General features: G+C 43.9%; 1 protein-coding gene across 1 annotated transcript in view; it reads right to left on the bottom strand.

Moving 5' to 3' along the window:
* Positions 1-16,909, bottom strand: part of PPP1R8 (protein phosphatase 1 regulatory subunit 8) — a 781,869-nt gene that overhangs the window by 290,565 nt on the left and 474,395 nt on the right. The window contains exon 3 of the mRNA XM_044060239.1: positions 4,667-4,820. Coding sequence (XP_043916174.1) covers positions 4,667-4,820 — 154 coding nt within the window. The remainder of the gene's footprint in view (positions 1-4,666; positions 4,821-16,909) is intronic.

Here is a 16,909-nt window from a genome sequence, read left to right as displayed (position 1 = left end):
TTTCCGATTGTTGCAGGGACACAACTGTCCAATCAGGGACTGTCCATGGCACATTGGGACAGCTGGTAACCCTGGTGAACATGCCCATGTCGCTACTGGGGTTGCCACCTTTTCCAGTTTCCAAGCTGGGATATTCCCGGGACTCACATATGAGTTTACAGGCCGACACTTACACACGGTCAGTATATAGCATAGAACTTCACTTGTTTGCCTAAGTAGAAGCGTATTGTTGTGGCAATTTGCTTGCTTATTCTGTTTCTTGTGACATTTAGGTATTTCAGTTACAGAAATGACCAATTCATGCTACCATTACATTAAATACGGGATATAATTATGTCCTACAATCTTAGCACATTTGCCATTTTTAATACGTTTATGGACACAACTGCCCATAGAGAGACTGCCCCACCCAAAGTGGGACAGGTGGTGACCTTAGTCGCTGCTCCTATGTCGGTGCGGCGTGCTGACATGCTGCTGTACACCTTCTCTGAGTGTAACCACTGACGGTGCATTGCGGGACAAACGCGGTCATATGCGTATCCTTTGCTCCTTGGATGGGTACACAAGCCTTCGTGGCTTGTATTTGCTTCTCCGTTTATTTGGGACGGGTACTATGCTGCACACTCTACGTGCGTTTCATTCTGCACGGGACCTGGCTGCTGCCATTACTATTATGGGCGGACTGTGGCTGTCAGCACATTAGGTTGCTCACCTCATGCCGGCTTAGACACGCCTCCAGACGCATCCTACCTGGGCTCGCTCACGTACACTACGCACGTGTCTGTGGTTGCGGTGCACTCTCATTAATATGCATATGGCGCTACTGCACCGGCTATTCACTGCACCACCGGCGCAGACCTTACGCCGGACTTGCGCCGAGATTCATGAATCCCGGGGATTATATATATGGGTTCTAGTCCGATCATTCAAAAGTACCGGTTATTGAACTGTACTTTCGCAGACCCGCTTCTGTGAAAGTGCATTTTATCGAAAATGCACTTTCGCTATAGAAAAAAAATAAAAACATGCTGTTTGCATGTAACGTACGTTGTACATCAACGTGCAGTGTTGATGTACAACTAAGCCAGCTATCACAGAGATTGTGCTACTGTGTCGATGAGGGAATATTCCCTTTTCTCCACTGTAGTGCGATCTCAGAGTGAGAATATTTAAGTAGGGGATGTTGGGGGGCGAAACCCCCTTTTTCTTTAGCAAAAGTGCATTTTAAATATAATACACTTTTGCTAAATTGCATCCGCGGAAGTACGTAACAAGGACCTATATATATATATATATATATATATATATATATATATATATATATATATATATATAGATATATATATATAGATAGATAGATATATATATATATAGATAGATATATATATATATATAGATAGATATATATATATATATATATATATATATAGATATATATAGATATATATATATAAATAGTGCGAGTTATTTTTAACCAGTTGTACAACACGTGCTTTGGTCACCGAGAAATGTACAGACCTTGCAACCTTTCCCTCATAGAAGTGCCCTCCAAAGGTACTCTGAGGTGTCTTTAGATACAGAGCAACTTGGAAGTTGCGGGGACCAGTGGGAGACTTAACAGTTTGTATTAGTAATGCTATTGTAGAAAACACTATCTGTAACCCAGACACAGAAGTTCAGACGTCTTACATGTTCAATGTTTATTAAAGCTTCCCTGGGAATTGAAAAGTGGTACTCTGAAGAGTTGATATCTAGAATACTGGAATTCCCCAAAAGAGAAATAGGAAGGATGATTTTAAAACTGCTCTCCAAGAAAGTTTTTCTTTGGTACCAGAAGCATTCTGGAATACAGGCATTTGCTCTTTGAAAGACTGACACCATTTACATAGCTCCTAGGGTAAGCAAAGCTGAAGAACCGGATGAAAATTCTGTTTGGTGAGGAGGGTGGGGAAAAACTCGCTGAATGGCGGTATTTGCATCCAGTGCCGTTTATATCCTGAACTACTTTTAACGTCCAGGAATCTATGATCATTACCAAAGGAGAGTGAAAAGAGTTAGTTGTTAGGACAGGTTTTAGGAGATACAGGCATGCGGAAAGACTGAAAAGGGAAGGCATGCTACCAAACCAGTTCTGAAGAGGAAAAAAATGTCCCTTTATTTCTCCTTCCAATTCCAGTTGCTTCCGATTTGGTAGGTTTGAAAGGTGGGCAGGGAGAATTTTAGAAACTTGAAAAATTAATTCCCCTCTGAATCAATTGGATATGGGCCAAATAAAACCTTTTTTTCCACAAACAGAAGCAGGGGGTGCTATACACAGCCTCTGCACAATTATGCAAAAGATTAAGACAGTGAGATGGCAAACCTTTGATACAGAACACAACATTTTGGGCGACACTCCGGCGATCACCAACACCCAAGTTACCAAAGACACTACTTTTTCATTCTTTGTTCATGTGAAGTTCACTGAATTACTTTGTGCCAGGAGCTTTTGTCACACCAAACTCAAAAGGGTCACCATCACTGTGTCAAGACATGCTTAGATGCAAGAGCCATGTTAAAAAGCAGTCTCTGAACTTTTCCCTCTACATCCAAAGGGTAAGGCTTGGAAGGTAACAGCAGCCTGCCACCTTTGTGCTCTTGTGGGAACTCAATTTTGAAAAGGGTTGAAAGAGGCAATATAACATAAAACTCCTCCAAAGCTACCAGTGGAGGAAAAAATGTAGAATGAGGCAAATCCACTTACAACATTTACAAAAAAATCTCCTGAATGCAGTGGAAACAAGTTTTCAAAAGGCACCATCTACCCTGGCAATAATTCAAGAAAAAAAATGACCACGCAAAATGGTTATGAGGATCACTTGCCCTCCAGATCAGGCAACTGGAGTCCAGTATCTTCAGAATACAAAGCCCATCTCTATGTCAGAGTCATCTGATCCATCATCCTCATGAATTTTTTTTGACTGATCTGCCTAACATGTATATTATATTGTCTTGAATGTTAAAAGATTGGTTCATGAACATCAACCCAGCTTCTCCTCCGGAAGCCAGCATTTCTGGTGGTTGGTGTTTGCCCTTTCCACAGTGTGGAGCAATCTTGAATTTGGCATATATAATATGCAGAGGGTGTGGGGAGTGCCTATCTCCAAAAAAGAACACTCATTTGTGCAGCCACCTTCCAGAGGAGAAGCCCGTTTGATGTTCCATGAACCAATCTTTTATCATTCAATCTTGTGACCATATGATGTAAATCCAAATAAAGACAGGAGGTGGAGAAGATTAATCTATGTCCCTTCAAGAGGACTTTTCCCTGGATACATCCAGTAGTATCCCCATGACACACTCAGTGTGTCCCAGAAAAGGTGGCTCTCATGTTCAGACTTAAAACAGTGGAAACAGCTGAAGAGGAAGTGAATGACCCCGGTTTCATGGTGGCCTCTACACCAGAGGAAAATGGAAGTTAGAGCAAGTGGTCTGAGGAACAAATGACCATTGTGGGTGCTCCATCAGCTGAGGCACAAAGTTAGCCTGTGTAGACAAACGGCTCTCAGGTAAGTCATTTTTTAATTTCTAGGAATTGCTGAAATCGGACCAGCAGAAGCAGGGTTAAGTATCCTTGCATTGAGGACTGCTGTACTGAGCTGGTCTGAAGGCAAGTTGCTCAATGTCTGTGCAAGGAGCACACATGTATTTGGCCCAGAAAATAAATAACCATCTCCAAAAACACTGAAATGCATAATCAGTACTAAAATCCTGTCAGAGAGCATTTAAAAAAAAAATTAGTCTGGCCAAAATAAAGTGCCGGTAAGCCTTGCGTGATTACTCAACACTTGCCCAGTAATTGCACAAACAGCACATTAAAATAGTCAGCATCCATTATAAGTACATTTTGTCTGACAGCATAAATGGCAGGTAAACTGTCAAAATGTGAACACAAGCTGTACATTCTTCATAAAAGCAGAATCAGTACACTAATACTGCCAAGAACTTCAAGTAAAAATGTGACAGAAAAAACGTCGGATAAACAATTTTTATGCCATAAATGCAGTAGTAGTGCAATAAAAACCTGCCAGTAAACCTTAGAAGTGAAAACTAGTTAAAAATAAAAATGGCAGGTAGGTCAACAGTATTACATATGTACTACACACACTATAGTTGTCACTGCCCAAATAAAACACTGCCCCACACTTAAACTTTTACAAAAAAAATAAATAAATAAAATGATTTGCATAAGCTGTATATTTCTTCATCAACTAAGAAGCCCAAAACACTACCACGGAAAATTCAGTGTAGATAACCAATAAAGGTTAAGTAGAAAACATTATTTTTACATCCATCTCACACACACAATTTTGCGTGCGTGGGTATAGGAAGATTTCCCAAAAGTACATTTTCTAATGTGAAATAAATTATTACCAATAAAAAAAATGTGAGAAAAGTTGATGGTTACACCTGTGGAATATCCAACCTGGTAAATCAGTTCTGTACTCCAACCTAACCTGACTTGACTTTCCTAAGGGTAGCACAAAAAATCCTGCAACACCTCAGCTGCTTCAAGGATACATCAATCAACCAAATTTAATTACTCCACAACAGAGAGCAGCACAAACTAAACGGTCCATCCATTATCTACCTAGGCTTAAAAAAATGACACCAGTCAAACACTTACTGCTGTTGAGATCAATGAGAAAGACTCGCTTCAGATGTTTATGGTAGACAAGCGCAGCATGGACTCGAGAGCAGGACTGATGATCAATAGTAAAGTCACACACATCAGGATTCCGGCCAAACAGGTAATACTTCTTCTCATCTATAATTAATTTCTTCAAAACAAACACACAAGAAATAAATGACAGGTGGGTAGCAAATTTCTTCTCTAAAGTAATCCTGTTTCGCTTACACGTCACAGCAAAAAAAAAAAAAATACAGTTGTGTACACTTACCATAAATGTAGATGTTCAAGTTTATTCACTGTTGCAGTCATAACACTTGGGTTATCTGCTTGCAGGTAGCCCTCAGTCCGCCCAAATACCAGAGTCTTGGTATTTTTGCGTCGGGTGCTGTCTCCTCTTCCATAACGTCAGGTCATCAAAGGTATAAAACAAACAGCTGATGCCATTATATTAGTTTTTCTTGCCCCAGATGTCAGAAGCCCCCACATGGTGAGGAACACCTCCAGTAAAAAGGTAAATACCACTGCCATAAGACATGGCCAAAAAGAGGATAGGTGGAAAGAATAGAAAGACAGGGGGCTAGAGGGGGGGGGTAACCAAGACTGCAACAGTAAATACACTCTAACATCTACATTTATGGTAAGTGTACACAATTGTACTATGTTCTTCATGTTTCACTGCTGCAGTCATCACACTTGGGTTGATTCCCAAAGTTAAGGAAGGGTGGAGGCAGTCAAGAAGTATTGGGGCTGGCTAGCAGGTATGACTGCTGTGGCAAATCCAGCTCTGATTTAGAAAAAAATAGTTAAGTGGTAATGCTTGGTGAAGGTGTGTACAGAACTCCAGGTTGCAGCTACTAGGATGTCCCTGGTGGGGACTCCCCTGAGGAATGCTGTAGAGGTTGAGGTAGCCCTAGTGGAATGAGTTCTGATATGCTGTGGGGTAGATTTTCCATGGTGGTTGTAGCAGAAATGGATGCAATGTGCTATCCATTTGGAAATGGTTTGCTTTGAAATGGCCTTGTCCTCTGCCTCTGTAGTGAAGCAGACTAGCAGCTGGTCAGATTTTCTGAAAGATTTAGTTCTGTCAAGCTAGAACCTAAGCTGTCTGTGCACATCCAAGGAGTGCAGAATCCTTTCCCCATTGTTCTGAGGATTAGGAATAAAGGCTGCGGATAGATTGGTTTAAAGCCACACTGGATACCACCTTGGGCATAAATTATGGGTTAGTCCCGAGGGAAACCCTGTCAGCATGGAAAATAATGAAGGGTTCCACAGCCATTAGTGCCTGTAACTCGGACACTCTTCTTGCAGAAGTGATGGCCAGAAGTAAGGCTGTTTTCCAAGAGAGGAATTTTAACTCTGCTGTAGCAGCAGGCTCAAAAAGGGGAAGCGTGAGCTTCTGTAGTACAAAGTTAAGGTCCCAGGCAGGGGTGGGAGCTCTCCTCGGAGACTTTAAATTGTTAGCTCCTCTCAGGAACTGCTTGATGAGAGGGTGAGAAAATAGAGGTGGCTCAGTACTGTAGTGAGCCAAGATGGCAGAGGCATGAATTTTAACTGAGGAGAAGGATAGGCCTCTGTGGAGTAGCTCTGCTAGGTAATCTAGGATTTGACGTAAGGAGGGCACAGCTGTGTCCCTTCCTTGAGACTGGCTCCAAGAACAATATCTTTTCCACTTTTCTGAATAGGATTTCCTAGTACTAGGCTTTCTGACCTCAAGGATGACGTGCAGCACCTGTTTGCTGAGCATTGCTGGTGGTGTATTAGGGAGATAAACCAGGCTGCAAGGTTCAGGGTTTGCAGCTGTGGATGCAAAATCTGTCCCTCCGGCTGGGACAGTAGTGAGGGGGTCTGATGTAGGTGCCAGGGTGACACTGCTGTCAGACTGCTGCGTAGGAGTGGGTGCCACTGCTGGCATGGCCAGTCTGGAGCAATAAGGATCGTCCTTGGCCTGTCCAGTTTGATCTTGAGTAGTACGTTTGAGAGGAACGGCAGAGGGGGAAAGGCATAAATTGAGCAGTTTTCCCATGTAAAGGATAGGGCATCCACTTTCCATGCTTGGCTGTGGGGATTTCTGCTCAATTGATGGTTTTGAGGGGAGGCAAAGAGGTCCCCCTCTGGAGTCCCCCACCTGTGGATTAGAAGTTTAAAGAGTTGGGTTCCAGCTTCCACTCATGTGGGTCCAGTAGATTATGCTCAAGTAGTCTGCCAGTGAATCTTGTTTGCCTGGTGGAATTGAGCTTGTAGGTGCACTTGGTTGCTGAGGGCTGTGTTCCAGAGGGCCATGGCTAACCTGCAGACAGGGTAGGAATGAGTTCCCCCTTGCTTATGTACCACATATCTGGTGTTGTCTGTCTTATCAGGAGCTGTGCTGGAATCTGAAGGCTGTCAGAGCATTCTGTACAGCTAACATTCTTTTTGATTGATATGCAGGGGAATTTGTTCTGGGCTCCATTTGCCTTGAATTCGTTTGCCTGCCATGTGAGCCCCCCACGTGTAGTCTGACGCATCTGTTGTCAGGGTTTGGGCAGCGAGGGGTTGAGTGAAAGGAAGCCCCTTGTTGGGGTTGCATGCCTCTGTCCACCAAAGTAACTCTGCCCTTAGACAAGGAATGATAAGAATCAGTGTTTCCAAGTCCTGAGAATGTTGACACCAGAGACTTTTTTAAGTACCACTGAAGTTTCCTCATATGCAGTCTTGCATATGGAATTAGTAGAATGCATGAGGACATGAACCCTAGGGCTTGCAGTATTTTTCTTGCAGATAGCTGGGTTTTGGTGGCCATTAGTTTGAAGTAGTTTGTCAAATAAGTGTTTTTCTGGAGTGAGGAATGCCATCAGGGAAGTTGTGTTCAAGCTTGTTCCCAGGAATACAATCTTTTGGTTGGCTACCAGTTGTGATTTCTTTTCATTGATGGTGTACCCCAGAGAAGTTAGAAGTCACTTTACAAACCCCAGGTGCTGAAGTAGCAATTCCTGACTGTCCGCCTGAATCAGGCAATAGCCAAGTATGGGTAAATTTGAATATTTTTCTGCCTGCAGTATGCAATGGCTGGAGCCAGGCACTTTGTAAATACTCTGGGCGCAGTAGATAAGCCAAAGGGAAGTGCAGAGAAAGTACAGCTGTGTGCACTTACCATAAATGTAGATGTTAGAGTGTATTCACTGTTGCAGTCATTACATTTGGGTAATCCTGCTGGCAGGTTGCCCTCAGTCGGCCTGAATTCCAAAGTCCTGGGTCCTGCGTCGGCTGCTGTCGCCCCTTCCCTGACGTCAGGTCGTCAGGGGTATAAAAGAAGCGGCAGATGCCATTTTCTTTAGTTTTTCTTGCCCCAGATGTCAGGTGCCCCCTAAAAGGGTAGCGTGCACCAATATAAACTTTACCTTCATCTACAAGCACATACACCACATAGGTTGTATAAATGAGAGAAGGAAAGATAGGTCCCATCAGAAGAAAGGGGGGTGGCGGGTGGGTAACTTGGACTGCAACAGTGAATACACTCGAACATTTACATTTATGGTAAGTGTACACAACTGTACTATGTTCTTCGTGTTTCACTGTTGCAGTCATTACATTTGGGTAGAGTCCAAAGCTATGGTTGGGAGGCTGGAGCTAAACAGCATTAGGAGTGGCTATGAGGCCCTGCAGAATTGCAGTGGCAAAACCTGCTCTGGATTTAGAGCAGAGTGGCAGATGATAGTGCTTTGTAAAGGTGTGCACTGAACTCCAAGTAGCAGCCTCTAAAATGTCTTTGGTTGGTACTCCCCTGAGGAAGGCTGCTGAAGTGGCTGCAGCTCTGGTTGAATGTGGCCTAATGCCCTTAGGCACTGGCTTGCTATGCTTTGAATAGCAGAAATGAATGAAGTGGCCTATCCACTTTGAAATAGTCTGCTTAGAGATAGCATTTCCTTGTGATCCTGCAGCATATGCCACTAGTAATTGCTCTGTCTTCCTGAACAATTTGGTTCTGTCCAAGTAGAATCTAGGCTGCCTGTGTACAACCAAAGAATGCAGAATTATCTCCCCCTTGTTCTGTGGATTTGGATAAAAAGTTGGCAGATTAATAGTTTGGTTAAGAGCCACAATGGACATCACCTTAGGCGTAAATGTTGGGTTTGTCCCCGGGGGAAACCCTGCCTGGATAAAAACTGACAAAAGGTTCCACAGCCATGAGTGCCTGCAGCTCTGAAACTCATCTTGCAGAAGTTACTGCTAGGAGCAGAGCCATTTTCCAAGATAAAAACTTTATATCAGCAGCTGGCTCAAAGGGAGGCAGGGTGAGTTTTTCCAAGACATAGTTGAGGTCCCATGCAGGTATTGGTGATCTCCTCGGAGGCCTTAAATTTTTGTCTCCTCTGAGGTACTGCCTTAAAGGGTGAGAAAAGATTGGTGGGTTCTGTATTGTAATGAGCAGAAATGGCAGAGGCATGAATTTTAATTGATGAAAAAGATAAGCCTTTGTCCAGCATCTCAGTTAAGTATTGCAAAATCTGAGGAATATTTGGTACAGCTGTATCAGTTCCTTGTGCCTGGTTCCAAGAACAGAATCTCTTCCATTTTCCAGCATAAGATTTTCTAGGACTAGGTCTTCTGGCTTCCAAAATGGCATCCATCACAGCTTTACTGAGAGGTGTGTTTTGTATGACTACATTATCCGCCATGCTGCCAGGTTTAAGGTCCCGAGTTGGCTGTGCAGGATCTGATTGTTTTGCTGGGACAGTAGATGAGGTATTTGAGGTAAGGTCCAACCTGGGCATTGAGACAAGTTCCTTAGGATTGGGTACCAGTACTGGCGGGGCCAGTCTGGGGCAATCAGTATCATCTTTGGCTTCTCCTGTCTGACCTTTAGGAGTACCTTGGGGAGGAGAGGCAGTGGCGGAAAGGCGTATACTGATAGGTTTTTCCAGCTGAAGGAGAGAGCATCCACTTTCCATGCTTGTCTGTGACAAGTCCTTGTGCAGAAACTTTTTAGCTGGTAGTTGTGAGGGGAGGCAAATAGATCTATGTCCGGGCACCCACATTTCCTTGTTATGCTGAAGACTTGTGGATCCAGCTGCCACTCATGGGGATCCATGAGGTTTCTGCTTAGTTCGTCTGCCAGAGTATTTTCCTTTCCTGGCAGGAATTGTGCCTGCAGATGCACTTGGTAAGTCAATGCTGTGTCCCCCAAAGTCATGGCTAGTCTGCAAAGGGGATAAGAATGTGTGCCCCCCTGCTTGTTTATATACCACATGACCGTGGTGTTGTCTGTCTTTATCAGTAGTTGTCCTGGATGAAGTAGGTCCTTGAAGGCTGTCAGGGCATTTTGAACAGCTAACATCTCTTTTTGATTGATATGCAGATGCATTTGGTTTGAGGGCCATGTCCCTTGAATGCATCTTCCTGCCATGTGGGCCCCCCAAGCATAATCTGATGCATCAGTTGTTAGTGTCTGCCTGGCTGGGGGTAATGTGAATGGCTGTCCCTTGTTCTGGTGACAAGCCTTCGCCCACCATCGAAACTCCTGTTGCAGGCAGGGGATGAAAGTAATCATTGTTTCCAGGCTGTGGCAATGTTGAGTCCAAACACTTTTTAGGTACCATTGAAGTTTCCTCATATGCAGTCTTGCATATGGAATTAGTAGAATGCATGATGCCATGAATCCCAAAGTCTGCAGAATTTTTCTTGCAGATAACTGGGCCTTTGTTGCTAACATTTTGAAATAGGTAGTCATTTGCCTTTGCTGGTCTGGCGTGAGATAAGCCATCTGGGCAGTTGTATTTAAGCTTGCACCCAGGAATATTATCTCTTGAGAGGGTACTAGTTTTGATTTATTTTCGTTGACTGTGTACCCTACGCATGTCAGAAGTCTTTTTACAAACGTCAGATGCTGTAGAAGAATGTCCTTGTTCTCTGCTTGAATTAGGATTGGGTTAGGATGAAGTAAGGATATATTTGTATTCCTCTGTCTGCAGAATGCAATTACTGGTGCCAGGCACTTTGTAAAGACCCTGGGCACACTAGATAAGCCAGAGGGCAGTGCAGAGAATTGGTAATGCATTGAGCCAGCCTTGAATCTGAGGTATCTTCTGCATAATTGTCTGAATGGGACATGCAGGTATGCCTCTTAGGTCTAAAGTCACAAGCCAAGCGCTCTTGCCCAGCATGAATAGAAGCTGCTGCAAAGTCAACATCTTGAATTTTGGTATATCCAGGAATGTGTTCAAAATAAATACGTCCAGTATTAGCCTCCAGGCCTTGTCCTTAATGGGTACCAAGAACAGTAGAGTAAAATCCTTGTTCCTGCTCTTGCTCTGGTACTTGTTGAATGGCCCCCATGTCCATGAGGGATGAGACTTGTTTTTGTGCCTCTGCCCATTGATTTTTTGGCAGATGTGGCCAGCCGTTTGCCTTTGGCAGGGTATGAAAATGGAACTTGTAGCCTTGTGACACAATATTTAGAACCCACTTGTCCTGGGTTATAACATGCCAATTTTGAGAAAATGTGCTAATTTTCCCCCTAAGGGTGCTGCCAGGAGGTAAGTGCTTGGTGCAGGCAGAGGGAAGTCATTGGGACTGTTTCCTGCATGGTTGTGCTTTGTCTTCTCCAACTTTGAAGGTAGAAGCACCCCATTGCCTTGACTTGTATGAACCTTGCGCCTGGGATCTGCCTCTAGGGCGTCTGGATCTGCCCCTTTGAGGTCTGTCTGACACAGGAAAGGACCAATTCTTTGTTGGCCAGTGTCTACTAAACCTAGGTGGCTGTACTTGTAAAAAAATCTTTGACAGTTTGCATAGATTTAGCTTTGTCCTCCATTTTCTTTAACACCTCTTCTGCCTTAACACCAAACAAAGTATCATGCTTGTAAAGGTGCATCTAATGATTTAACTTTGACATGATCAGGCAGATTTTGTTCCTTTAACCAAGCATACCTTCCAATTACAGAACCCATAACTGCGGCCCTGCAAGAGGCCTCCAAAGAATCAAAACCACATTGCAAAGTATGCTTTCCAACTTGTTCAGCTGCATGCAATAAATCCTGCATTTCCTTGTTTTCTGCACATTCGGAGTTTAACATTTTCTGTTTAAGCAATGCCATGACATGTTGCTGATATTTGAGCATATGAAACTGATGGTTTAAGGCCCCTATAGCCAAGGTAGCAGATGTGCAAACCTTTTTTCCCCCATCTATCCAGTTCCCTAGAATCACTGTCAGAGGGATTAGGGTTTTTTGCAGCGGAAGCCTCAACTCCCTTGGGACCCTGTGAAATAATTTCTGGGTCTGCAGCAGGGTTTTTAAAAAGGAATTTATGGGAGTCAGGAACCCTCTAATATCTGTCAGGCTTAACAGGAGCTGGAGGTAAGGAGTCAGGGGTAAGACTAGACTCCGAAAACACAATCTACAATGTCTAATACAGGTGGAATGGCTAGTGGTCTGTGTTGAGGTAGTAAAAGGAAATCCCTGAGCCTCTTTTTAGATTCTGAAAAATCTTGGCTCTCCCAGTGGAAATGCTCCCTCATGGTATGCAAGTTTTACCCAAAAGAATAGTCCTCCAGAGGAGAAGCTGAAGAAATAGATTCTTCAGAATCCTCATAGGGGGGAAGAGAATATTCCTGATCAGAAGAGGAATCAGAAACCTGATCTGAAGATTTATAGTCAGTCTCTTGCCTAGGCCTCTTATCGGGAGGGGGATGGGAACCCCTGATCAAGGTAATCAAGTCTTTGGCCATTTTGAGCATCTGTTTTTTGGGCATAGAGGTCTGTCCACGTGGCTCTTGAGTTTGTTTCTTTGCTGTAGAAGATGCTTTAGCCTTTGGCTTTGAAGCTGACGTCAGTTTGATGTAAAGCTGTTTAGGTCTGAATACACCCTCAGAAGCCAGTGCCTGCTCAGCGGCTCCAGACCCATCTGAAGGAATAGTATCCGAGGCTCCAATACCTTGAGTTTCCAGCAGCATGGCAGACTCCACGTGGGAGTCGGTAGCGGCCTGCGATTCTAAAGTTGTGGGCGTCAGGGGCTGCAAATGTGCCTCACTGAGAACCGGCGACTGAATTAGAAGAAGCTTTGTCGGTTTTGGGCCTCGGTTGTCTATCGCTCTCCTTTTCTTTGCGTTTTTTGTGAACTCCAGCAGTCAGATGGCTATCAGACATTTCTGGATAATTAAACCGGCGTCCAAAATAGTTTAAAGCAAAATCATACCAACGCTTAATAGTACGTTGATTAAATCTAGCACAAAACTGACAACCAGCAACGTTGTGATCAGGGCCTAGGCAAGGAATACAGTAAGAATGAAAGTTCTTATATGGTATTTGTTTTCCACAAGAAATACAATTATTTACTTTTTCTGACATCGGTCTGGAGCAAGAAAAAAGTTTCCCCAGTGGGGTACTTAGCTTTATTGAAGACTTCGGATCTGAAACTCGAACACAAAAATCTCAGGAGTCGGCCGACCGGCACTTGCGAACTGCTTCTGCTTCAGGCACCGTACGGTAAGAAAGACTAAAGAAAATGGTGTCGGCCGCATCTTTTACACCCTTGATGACCTGACATCAGGGAAGGGGCGACAGCAGCTGACGCAGGACCCAGGACTTTAGAATTCAGGCCGACTGAGGGCAACCTGCCAGCAGGATTACCCAAATATAAGGACTGCAACAGTGAAACACGAAGAACATCTGATGGTGCACAGAGCCTGCCTTGAAATGTAGATATTTCCTGCAAGATTCCCTTATGAGGATATGCAGATAAGTTTCTTTTAAGTCTAGGGTGACTAGCCAGGCATCCTTGGCTAGCATAGGAAGAAGCTGTTGCAGAGTCAACATTTTGAATTTTGGGACCACCAGGAACATGTTGAGAAATAACAGATCTAGGATAGGGTGCCAAGGGCCCTCCTTTCTGGGCACCAGGAACAGTCTGGAGCAGAAACCCTGTCCCCTTTGCACTATAGGCACAGGTTGAATAGCCCTGATACTGAGAAGAGAAAGTACTTGCTTTTGAGCCTCTGCCCACTGGTTTGGAGGAAGGTCTGGCAACCCGCTTGGGGTTGGCAGCGAGTGGAAAAAGAACCTGTATCCCTGGGATACTGGCGATGGACATCCAGTATTGTGCATGCAGGGCGAGTTTTCCTCCTAGGGGTGCAAGTACTTGGGCTTTGCTGGGAAGGAAGACAGACAAGTCATTGTGAACTTTTTCCATAAGGGGGTGGCTTACCACTCCCTGTTTTAGAGCATGGAACATTCCACTGTTTAGATCTCTGCATACCCTGAGACTATAGTCTTGGTGGCCTGTTGCCCCTGGGTTTGGACGGAGAATGCCTGGGAGGGACTGGAAAGGACCAATTTTTAGAAGGCCAACGCCTAGTGAATCTAGGTGGGTGCACCTGTAAAAAGTCTAACAGTTTGCATAGATTTAGCTTTTTCCCTCCATCTTTTTAAGAACAACTTCTGCTTTTGGGTCAAACAATTTTCCTGGTTTAATGGAGCATCTAGTAATTTTGCTTTGACATGGTCTGGCAAGATTTGCTCCTTCATCCAAGCATGCCGTCTCAGTACAGATGCAGTGACAGCAGCCCTGCAAGATACTTCTAAGTCATCAAAACCACACTGCAAAGTAGTTTACTAACTTGGTTTGCAGAATGCATTAGCTCTTATAAATCTTTATTTTCTGTACAATCTGAAAGCAACAACAATTTTTGTTTAATTAGTTCCATAATATGATTCTGGTACTTAAACATGTGAAACTGGCAATTCAAAGCCCTGATGGTAAGAGTTGCAGTAGTATATACCTTCTTACCCCATCTGTCTAAAGCTCTAGAATCCCTGTCCGAAGGGGTAGGGTTTTTGGCTGTAGTAGCCTTAATGCCTTTTAGGTACCTGAGAAATAGTCCCTGGATCCGCACTGGGATTCTTAAATAGAAATTTGTGAGAGTCAGGTACTCTGTAGTACTTGTCAGGTTTTCTAGGAGCTGGTGGTAAAGTATCAGGAGTATGACTGGATTCCATGAAGACATCTACAATGTCCAGGACAGCGGGTACAGCTAGAGGCCTGTGCTGGGGCAAGTCTAAAAGTTCTCTGAGTCTCTCTTTGGACTGAGGGAAGTCCTGGCATTCCCAGAAATGCTCTCAAAGTATGCAAGGTTTCACCAAAAGAAAAGTCCTCTGGAGGGGAGGCAGAGGGAATGGAATCCTCTGCATCTGAATCCTCATAGATAGATAAGGGTATGTCCTGGTAATCAGAGGGAATCAGAGTCATCGGACTCATGGTCTGCAGAATCAGACGGAAAATCAATTCTTTGTCTTTTAGAGGGGGAAGGCTGGCTTCCCTAATTAAAGTTATAAGGTCTTCAGCCATTCTAAGCATTTGTTTCTGTGGCAAGGAAGCTGGAGCATGCGCTTTGGTTATCGGTTTTCTAGGCGTAGTTCGAACTCGGGGCCTGAGAAACTCTGTATTTTCAGTCAAAAATGAAGGTGTTAGTTTAATGCGAACATCGCCAGGACGGAATACACCCTCAGAAGCAAGTGCCTGCACAGCGGCTCCAGACCCATCCAAGGTAGAGATATCCACAGGTTCCATAGACGAAGAAGCAACTGGTGGCATACCGGACTCTGAATGGATATCAGCAGAGGCCTGCAAATCTGGAGAAGCGGATATCGGGGGTTGCGAAAGTGCCTCACTGAGTACCAGTGAACTGGCGACTAGCTGAACGGAAGCTTCGTCGGCATTTTTGGACCTATGCGGTCTGTCTCTGTCTTTATCCTTACGTTCTTACAGAAGATCGGCAGCCGGATGGCTTATGGAAGTCATTTTGGAAAACAGAGAACAAGAGCTTAGTGGCCGACCGGCACTTGCGAACTGCTTTTGCTTCGGGCTCCCACATGGCAAGAAAAGCTGATGTAATGATGTCAGCTGCATGTTTTATACCCTTTACGACCTGACATCATGGAAGATGACACAGCATCAGACACAGAAATCCCAAGACTCTGGCATTTGGGCTGACTGAGGGCTACCTGCAGGCAGATAACCCAAGTACTTTGACTGCAACAGTGAAACACAAAGAACATCAGAACATTTAAAATAAAAGTAAACACAATAAAACCAATAGTCACACAGTTAAAATATTGCCACAGCAGGCTTGTTAATATGCGACTGTTAATGCACAATGTACTTTTTTAATTCAGCCTGGGGGGAATAGGGGAATATTTATTGGTGCTGAAGGTCGATTTGCAATGAATGCTTGGATATCAACAATAATGAAAGTATGAAAAACACCAAGAATCAGACTTCTGCCTATTTCAACTTACATTTATACCAAGTACACCTTAACATGCCCCATACACAGAACAGCAATGATGCTTCTCAAATTAAAGTTATGTATTTACCATAATGCTCAAACTATAAGTTAGTTCCTCTTTGTTAACATGCAGGACTGCATGTTGTAAGGACTGCTCAGCATTCCGCACTTTCAGGCTGCCTTGCTCCCTCCCCCAATGCTAACCAACATGCTTCAATTCTTGCACAGTTCCACTTCTTTGTGGGGCACAACATTACCTTTTTCTCGCAGGCAAGTTCTCTTCTAGGAGAAAAGAAATGCAAGCCAACCAGATTGCAACTTGTAGCTCAATGGTAGCAAGGCTAGCCATAGTACACTGGTCTGGGAAGGGAATGGTTGTAAAGGAGTGCTACCCAAAATGGACACACTTCTAACTGACAGTGTTATGGTACATACACAGGTTTAACTGTACTTACTATGCTACTGATGAGATGATCTTTTGAAGCCAAGCCACACATGCCCATGAAGTTTACAGCTCTTACATTACATGTACCATTGTATTTTTAGTACAAACAGCACAGAGTCCAGACATTTACATGTTACCTCATATCCATAAGGGACAAAGGTGCTAGACCATGTGTGAATTTGCAGTTTTTCATCCATTTGTCAACATTACAGTAAGGGACCTGCTTTGCTTTATGTGGATAGGAAAAGGATTCCAGAGAAGAGGTATTCTCTGAGAAACATATCTATCCCACAGCATGTTCAGTTTACATTGCAGAAGAGATTAAGATGTCTTGAGCTGGTCTTTATGCCACAACTAGACTTCTGGATGTGCAGCAGGTCTGAAAGGATGAGGTTGGCTGAGGCTCTGTAAGCGAAGCAGAGATCACCCCCAGGAGCTTATGAGACACCCCAAATAAAGAACGTGCTTTGCAAAGGTCAGTGTAGCTTTTATGATTTAGGCCCTAAACTTTCTTGCTAAGAGAACATGC

Source organism: Protopterus annectens, chromosome 1.part2 (genome assembly GCF_019279795.1).
Source record: "Protopterus annectens isolate FY-2018-M chromosome 1.part2, PAN1.0, whole genome shotgun sequence".
Taxonomy (NCBI): Eukaryota; Metazoa; Chordata; order Ceratodontiformes; family Protopteridae; genus Protopterus; species Protopterus annectens.
This window is presented reverse-complemented; position numbering and strand designations above follow the sequence as displayed.